Below are 8,820 nucleotides of genomic sequence, written 5' to 3'. Positions count from 1 at the left end.
GCAGAGCAGCAGATGACAGGCCCAGGCGGCCACGCTAACAAAGCCACGGACTGATAAATGTGGACTAATAGAGACGGCGACCTGCTCGGTCGGGAGATTAGAAACCTTAAAAAAATAAAATAAAATATTATAAATACAACAAGCAACAGCTTTATGAGGCGGGGAAAAAAATAAATTAAATAATAAGAAAGAACTCGTTTTCATCTGGCATAAAGACGTCGTTTGGTGTAAACATTTATTGGTTTTTCAAACTGAAATAAAAATGACACCAGTAAACATTAAACAGCTGTTCAGAATCCACACATTTTCATTGAGAAATAAAAGAAAAATATATTTATTTATTTATATATATTTATATATATATATATATATATAGCGAATTGTATAAATGTGCAAATTGTGTTTTCTTTTTAATCCAGTGACCCAGTATATAATTTTTTTAAAAGATTTTGAAAAACAAAAAGGTTTTAGGAGGAAGAGAATCGGTGACGTAGAATCGTTGGAGATGGGGATTATTAAAATAGCAGTGATGAGTGGATGATTCGCTGTTACGTCTTAAATAAAAGTTAAAATCGTCGGATGTCCGGAAACCGAACGAACAAAATTCCCCGACATTCGGAGGGAGGGAAAACGATCGGATTATTTAGCTACTGTATAAATTATTTACAAAAAAAAAAAAAACAATGCGTGGGTCGTCGTTTTACACTAGACACTGAGGCGTCTTCGTTTTTCTTTGTCGGAGAAAAGCAAAGTCGGCCTCTGATCGAAGGCACAACGTGAGACCCGCTGTGTAACACAGAGGTGACTCCATGATTTGACCACACCGAGGGGTGATGGCTGGTACGGAGGGGCAGCTGTGCACCAGGAGGGCCTCAGACAGGGGTAAATATGATCACCGGTGATGGACAAGGGGCAAAAAAACAACGATGTTGGACTTGTCTGATAACAGATAAAAAAATTTTTTTAAAAAGAGGCAAAATTAAAAAAGTAGAAATAGTCAAAACAAACAAACAAAAACAAACAAACACAAAAAAACACAGGTTGCCCTTTGATATGTTCCAGTCAGTTTAATATAGAGAGGACGTTATTTATACGTCTGTACTGTCAGGAGCTTTTCTGAACTGAAGTTCGTTTTCCTTTTCTCAAAAAAAAAAAAAAAAACCTCAAACTTCACAAAGACGCACTTCTCACCCCCCTGTAAGTGTCTATACCCAGAGTGTGGAGACAGGAGGGAGGAAAAGGCGTGTCCTTAAAAAAGGAAAGAAAAAAAATCAAATAAATTAAATTAAAAAGAAACGGGCAACTCGGAGTCAGAAAGGAGAAGAGGTGAGGTTGAGGATGAGGGTGAGGGTGAGTAAGGGAGGGGTGCTGGTGCTGTAAGGGTCGTGGTAGGGGTCGGTTACAGTTAACACTCTCACTGAGAGTTGGCTTTCCCCGCTTCAGGCCGGGCCGCTCGCTGCGTCCAGAATGCAGGGTGCCGGGGATGATGCCCCTGTGACGCTGTGCCTGGTGGGGGCCGTGGGCAGGAGGGTTGGGGCTGTATCGGAGGGTGAGAAGAGAGGAGGAGGACGCTAAGCACGGGTGCCGTACGTTTGAGGCCCACCGTGCACAGTTTCCCCTGCAGGTAGTCAGCCCGCACTTAGCCGTCATCCCCGAGCGGCGGCGTCACCGCCTGGACCTGCCCCATCACTGCAGGACAGAAGTGTGAGATTAACCATCACAAACTGATAAGCCTTAAATATACATGTGTGTGTGTGTGTGTGTTTAATGAACATATTGTGTGAAATTAATCATGACCTACTGAGTGCTATTAAAAAAATATTATTTTAGATTATGAGATTATTTTATTTTTTAAATCTAATAAATGCGATACTCATTATTTACACAAAAAACGTATAACCCTCAACGGTTGCGGCAACACGTTAATCTGCTTTATTTAAAATGCATTTTGTGATCTCTCACACACACACACACACACGTTTAAGTGATTTTGTCATTTGAGCCCATCACTCATAACTAATTTACAGACAGATCATATGCTATCACACACACATTCGTATTTGAAATCATGTTGCCAGAGGCTTTAATTATACCCAACACCTTTTAGTTATATTGCAAACATATCACAATTCTATTTTTAAATTAGGTCTAAAGCCCTGGGAGGCAGAACAGGCTAGGGACAGAGATTTAATATTTAGGCCAATGTCACTGCTCCTGTCCTCTTTCTGCTCGCCTGTCCTCACGTTACGGGTTTCACCTACACTGAGATCCGTCGAGAGCGCCTTTCTGGGCCCCTTCCTGCCTCGACCGCCATGCCGAATTCCCACTGGGCCCTAAGTGAAAGAAGAAAGAAGTGAAGGAGGGGGAGAAAGAACATAAAGAGTTTTCTCTCAAAAGCTCTCCATCTGCCCTTGGAGCTCTGTGGCTCGACTTCGGCTGTAAAGAAGTAGGCGTTTCTGCTAGCGAGGGTTTATTGCCGTGTGTTCGATGAGACTCACCTGGTGATTGGCGACCATGGAAGGCGCGTGGAGCAAAGGAGGACGAATCTGAGGGTTGTACTGAAGAGGCTGACCGAGGAGAGGGTACCGTGCATCACCTTGTCAAATTAAATAACAAGCAACCAATAAAAACGGCTGTTTCTGCCCAGAAAATGTTTTTTTTTTGGTTGTATATATATATTTTTTATTAAATGACTCAAAGAAAGCACAAAATAAAACTATCTAATATTAATACAACCCTAAGGTCCTAAAGTCTGCTGCAATTCTTAGCATGTCGTAACAGCACAGCTCGTCGAGCGGCCGAGCTCACCTTGCCCCGGGACAACGGATCTGGAGAACTGAGGCATGATGGGAAGAGAGGCGAGGCCGGGTCGGACGTTCTTGACGTTGGTCAGGTGGGAAGGAGCGGGCGACTGCGCCGGGGACGCGGACGGGCTGCCGAGCTGAGCGCTGCTCTGGAAGGCACAAAAGAGCTGGTTGAAGAAACGTGACTCTACCTGGTCGTGTTTAATTAGAACGTTTATTTAAAAAAATAAAATAAATAAATAAAGATATCGGAAATGCGTAATGTCTCACGATGGATCACCAGACAGGGAAAAGAAGGGATTTTATAGACAAGCTTACATGGGAGCTGTCTAGAGCGCAGACGTCGGTGGATTTCTGGCTGCGTTGATGGTCCAGGCTGTGGTACTTGTTGTGTTTCCACTGAGGAGGCGAGTGCGGCCGAGGCTGCTGGCCAGGAGGTAACGTGAGCTGCATCATCACCATGCCGCTACCTGGGGGTGGAGGAGGCACGCCTATGCACAACACACACAAACACACACACACACACACACACACACACCAACCTTGAGATCGCAGGCGGACCGTCGTGAAAGCCGAGCCTCTTTCTTTATTAACAATAAGATTACTGTACGCTTCCATGACACGGATTCAGGTTTTCTTCATATCTTCGGTTGTTTTACTTAAAAATCATCCGTCGCTCCGTCGGGACGTTTAACCTGTGACCGAAGGCGTCGTGTGTTTTAACGGTGAAAAAAGTGCCCGGATTTGGAAGCACAGCATCGCGGCGCGATCCGTTAAAATATTTCTCTGACAATTTCTTCAGAAGAAAAGACTTGACCCCATTTACGAAAGGCTCTGAAGGCCTTTCACTGGGTAATTACTCGTTTTTTTTCCCCCTTCTTTTTCTAAATGGCTCAAAGTAACCCATTTAATATCCTCTTCAGATTGAGATCAAAACAAGGTTGAATTCAATTAATCCGTGTTTGCGTCGTCTCCTCACACCCTTATTAATTTTGCTCCACCTGAAATTGACTTTCTCTCTCTCTCTCTCTCTCTCTCTCTCTGCTAATTTCGAGCATTAAAGACATCCGGCTTTATTCCCAGACAAAATGTATTGTCATAAAGAACAGAGAAGTCTAATTACACAACGAAGGAAAAGCTAGAAAAGCAAAATAACGAAATGATGACTAGACGAGCTCGTTACGATCCACCGTTCTAAAACGGAAAAGGTTGCCGTCGGCGTCTGACCGGGGAAAAAGTGGCGCTGAAATATGTGGGATTTGCCCTGACAGGGTTATTAAGGGTATATTCTTTCCCCTTGTGAATTGAAACCGTTTCGGCCACTGGCTACTAAAAGGGGCGGTGGGAATCTAATCCCGACATTTGAAAAGCAGCTTTTCTTCCCTCCCGTCTTCTCGTTTAATTAGCTGTTACGGGCAAAAGAAGAGCGGCACGATAGAGAGACAGGAGAGAAAGATCACGGGGGCACAGTAAAAGAAGTCATTTGCGTTAACGGCGTGCACATAAAGCGGCAAATTAGAATTAGAGGCCCCATGAAGGTTCTTGCTTAATTTTATTTTTTTTTTTTAAGATTGCCATAACTGGGAACAAAGTGGCACAGGAATTACTTTTTAATTACCACCCCATATCTGTTCAATAATTGGATCGTTACAGCTGGAGAACATCGTTTCAATTAGCACCTTAAAGCTTGACGCAGAAATGAAGCGTGGGTGGGGTGGGGTGGGGCGGGGCGGGAACGGCGAGTCCGATCGCTCGCGCCGCTACCCGACTTCCTTTCTTTTGTCGCGGCTGAATTGCGCGGTTGCCGTCTCGACAATAAGACGGACCGCCTCCCTTTGAGCGGCCGCCTATTGAATTTACTGAACCTGCTCCGATCGAGCGCGATGAACGGAGCGCGTAGACGTTTCTTTAGGCGCGACCTTCTTTTGTTGAGGCGCAGCATCTAATTTTGTGAGGTCTGAAGTTGGGATCTTCGGTGTGTCGCTCAGAGGGACTGGAGGTGGCATTGTGTGTGTGTGTGAGTGCGCACAATGGCACGGATTAGGAAGTTTACAGGGGGGAGCAATAAAAGAGTAGCACAGGGATAAAGAGGATATTGATTTGAAAGGGTAACCTGCGGGGGAGATTTTCACTCTCGCATGCAGCAGATTTGGTTGGAATTCATGTCGTAGTGCAATAAAATGCGATTGTTAACGGGTCAGATGATGGTGACGTTGTTATTTGTGCTATTTCAGCACTTCATGCGGCAAAACGAGAGCTGCGCCATTTATTTATTTATTTATTTATTTTTTAAGGAGTAACATTACACGGCAGAAATGAGCGAGTGTTATGAACAATGCGGCACTAACCGTGGGGAAAGCCTACAGATGGTGCCATTAACTCCTGTTTAATATGTAGATACCCGGGCATGAAATATTCATTAGGTTGAGTTTCCACAAATGTTGCTCAAACTAAATGGGAATAAAAATGAATCAGGACGGCGGAGTGGAGGATGTTGACCGAGTGAGTTATAGGTCATCGTGGCCTTAAGTACCTGAGCACTGCTGGGCGGGAATCTGTTGGGAACTGCAGGGGGAGGACGTGCGAGGGAACGGCATCTGCTCCGTGCCCGGAGGGGGTAGGAATCCCACTGTGGAGCTGCGGAAACACACACACACACACACACACACACTCTGATAAACAGGTCTTACCGCCAAAGCTATAATAAAATTCCACCAAATTGGGGTCTACAGTTGACTTAATACAGCACAAATTCAGCTGATTGCCTGGAAATTGGAAGGAAATTACTAATGTAGGGCACTAAGCGCACATGGGACCAGCGCAGCTCCACATGCCAGCGATAGTTTAAACATACCCTCTGCAATCCTACCGGGACATGCCTCCACACACACACAAAAATATTCTGCCAATGTAATTTTCACAATAGCAAAATAGATGTGGCACCACAGACATTCATCATCCGTCGTCCAATTTTCCAAGGCGCCGTTCCCCTTCTCCGCTGCTCTAATAAGGATGTAAAGTGCCGGTCTAATGAGGATATAAGCAGCACGGAGAGTGATGTGCCAGTCAAAGTGCACAGGCAGCTGTGAGAGCGAGAGAGAGAGAGAGAGAGACAGCGAGAGAGCGAGAAAGAGCGAGAGAGAAAGAGCAAGAGAGAGAAAGAGCGAGAGAGAGACAGACAGAAACAGAGAGAGAGAAAGTGCGAGAGAGAGAGAAAGAGCGAGAGAGAGAGAAAAAGCAAGAGACAGAGCGAGAGAGCGAGCAGAGAGAGAGAGAAAGAGCGAGAGCGAGAAAGAGCGAGAGCGAGAAAGAGCGAGAGCGAGAAAGGGCGAGAGCGAGAAAGGGCGAGAGAGAGAAAGGGCGAGAGAGAGAAAGGGCGAGAGAGAAAGGGCGAGAGAGAGAGACAGAGACAGACAGAGAGAGAGAGCAAGAGAGAGAAAGAGCGAGAAAGAGAGACAGACAGAGAGAGAGAGCAAGAGAGAGAAAGAGAGAGAGAAAGAGCGAGAAAGAGAGACAGAGACAGACAGTGAGAGAGAGCAAGAGAGAGAAAGAGAGAGAGAGAGAGAAAGAGCGAGAAAGAGAGACAGACAGTGTGAGAGAGAGAGAGAGAGAGAAAGAGAGAGAGAGAGAGAGAGAAAGAGCGAGAAAGAGAGACAGAGAGAGAGAGAGAGAGAAAGTGAGACAGAGACAGACAGTGAGAGAGAGCGAGACAGAGACAGACAGTGAGAGAGAGCAAGAGAGAGAGAGAGAGAGAGAAAGAGCGAGAAAGAGACAGACAGTGTGAGAGAGAGAGAGAGCGAGCGAGAGAGAGAGAGAAAGTGCGAGAGAGAGAGAGCGAGAGAGAGACAAAGTGCCCTGAGGAACAAGTCCCCCTGCACAGGCTGCCTCTTATGAAGGATGGTGGATGTGTAGAGAGAAACGAGAGAGCGCTCCTTTCGGGAGCAGCTGTGTTACATTAAGAGTGGTCGGGTATTTGGTCGCATAAATCAGTGCCAAGTGTGGCCTAATAATGTCCAAAAAAAAAAGTGACTACTTCTTCTCGCTCATGCTGTGACGCTCGATCCGATGCGGCCTGAAATCTCTCTTATTTACGAGAGAAAGCAGAACGCAAAGGAGGTTTTAGAACGTTTTGTTTCAGCAGATAATCAGAAACCAATAAAATGCTCAAACCTAAATGAGGAAAATTCATTAAATGTTACTAGTCACTTGAACACAATGTCAGGGGCAAATAACGTGTGTGTGTTAGAAACAAATACAAATAAGCAAGTACAAAAAAAAACAGTGTTGTTTTTTTTTTAATGTTTTACTTGGGAGAATAGCAGTTCCTGGTGAAGGCCTCTGGTCCGTAGATGATTGCGTACCTCATGTTGTTCTGTTGGTTTGGTGGTAGAACACTGTAGTAGACCTGAATGCTGGACGCATGGCTTGACTGGCTGGGAATAATGACTGGCTGCTGATATGTCTGCTGGGATCCTTGAGGCATGGATACCTGGAAAAGGGTCACGCGTTCGTGTCTCGTCTTATCACTCGAGCATACGTTATTATTTATCGTCTGAAGTGAAGCTAATGAGGGCTGTAGGTCTTTAAGTCTCACCTGATAAGATGGCACTGAGGGATACTGGACCATCATGCCTTGCATTTGATTCCCCATATTGCTATGTTGGCCTCCGACCAGGGTTTGATTTGCCGGCTGCTGCACCACGCTCTGGTAGCTCGGCTGCTGATTTGGCATCACAGTTTGGTAACCTAAAGAGATGAAAACAACAACAACAACAAAAAAAAAAAATCGGTTAACGGAAGGAAACGGGATCCGATTATTAACCTCCTTCTGCTTCGCGTTAAATCGAATCTCCGAGAGAGATGTTTCACGGCACATGACGGTGAAGTTGTCGGTGAACTTGCAAATAAAGACTCGCAATATGGTTTGTTCTAGAAGTGCAATCGTTTAAAAAATAAATAAATAAATAAAATAAAATAAAACTACATACTTTGCATAATTGTAACGAAAATTGACCCGAGGGAACGCGTTCCTCCTCACCTTGCGTTTCTCAGACTGCTGAGAAATAACTCTGAAAAATGGGCTACTATTACGCATGAGCGGCGTAAAGCAATAAAGACGACGGCGGAGGGAGGGGGAAAAAAAAGAAAAAAAAAAGAAAACGAATTCGATCGTGAGGTACAGTCACGCAACACGGCACGTCAGAGAGTCAGAAAGAGGGAACGAGCCGACTTAAAACTGAAATAATACGCGATGATGAATCTCAGCTTGTGTGGAATAACATTACACCCTGAAGCTAAGACGTTTCTAAAGAATGCGGCGTGGTCCTTCCTTTCCAGCCGTCACCGCGAATCGGGAATTAATTATTTACAGCCGGAGAATGACGATTAAACCAAATCCACCCTGATTACTCCGTAATTAGCTAAAATACTAGGATTCGATCACGCGGTGGCAGCACATGCCAGTCTTTTACCATTAAATGGCTTTTCATTACCTCTAAAGCAGGTCTACGAACACAGTGCATTAAAACTGCCTTTCGTTGTAGCTGTTGATCACCTTCGATTGCTACGTCTTTTAAGGCTAATGGAAAATGGCAGGGCAAAAAAAAAAAAAAAAACGAATGAAGACCTTTGTAGAAGCAGCCCGGTGAGGTGAGACGTGATAAAAGAAGCCAACGCGGTTTTGTTCCGACGCTCGTTATAGAGAAAGATAATTTGCATCGGTGTCAAGGTTATTGGCGGTGAGGAGAGGTGGGGTGGGATGGAGTGGGGGGGGTGTACAAGCAGACAACGCTATTGAAAAGCTCTCGTCGGAGGAGGAGGTGCCCGGTGGAAAGACTCAATGGGAGGCCTGTGTGGGAGCTGAAGAAGGTGGGGTGTGTGGGGGGAGAGGCAATTTTCAATTTCTCCTGGCTTTTGGCCAAAGCGACAGCAATCAATTTAGCCCTGATGAGAAAAAAAAAAAAAAAAAAAAAAAAAGAAGAGAAGTGGGACAAAAGGAACGGACGGCCCACGGCGA

The 8,820-nt window shown here is 45.1% G+C and overlaps 1 protein-coding gene across 12 annotated transcripts in view; it reads right to left on the bottom strand.

Moving 5' to 3' along the window:
* Positions 1-210: 210 nt before the first annotated feature.
* LOC113646264 (R3H domain-containing protein 1-like) overlaps positions 211-8,820 on the bottom strand; it is a 40,766-nt gene continuing 32,156 nt past the window's right edge. For 11 of the 12 annotated variants that reach the window (XM_047814776.1, XM_047814774.1, XM_047814780.1 and 8 more), the window contains 8 exons: positions 7,399-7,550; positions 7,112-7,293; positions 5,338-5,441; positions 3,123-3,295; positions 2,809-2,953; positions 2,499-2,596; positions 2,262-2,333; positions 211-1,689 (listed from right to left, as the gene is read on the bottom strand). In XM_047814776.1, the coding sequence (XP_047670732.1) occupies positions 1,687-1,689; positions 2,262-2,333; positions 2,499-2,596; positions 2,809-2,953; positions 3,123-3,295; positions 5,338-5,441; positions 7,112-7,293; positions 7,399-7,550 (929 nt within the window). In that variant the 3' untranslated portion in view covers positions 211-1,686. The remainder of the gene's footprint in view (positions 1,690-2,261; positions 2,334-2,498; positions 2,597-2,808; positions 2,954-3,122; positions 3,296-5,337; positions 5,442-7,111; positions 7,294-7,398; positions 7,551-8,820) is intronic. The other variant, XM_047814779.1, reaches the window with a different exon arrangement.

This window comes from Tachysurus fulvidraco, chromosome 6 (genome assembly GCF_022655615.1).
Source record: "Tachysurus fulvidraco isolate hzauxx_2018 chromosome 6, HZAU_PFXX_2.0, whole genome shotgun sequence".
Taxonomy (NCBI): Eukaryota; Metazoa; Chordata; class Actinopteri; order Siluriformes; family Bagridae; genus Tachysurus; species Tachysurus fulvidraco.
The sequence above is the reverse complement of the archived record's forward strand: the minus strand, read 5'-3'. Positions and strand labels throughout refer to the sequence as shown.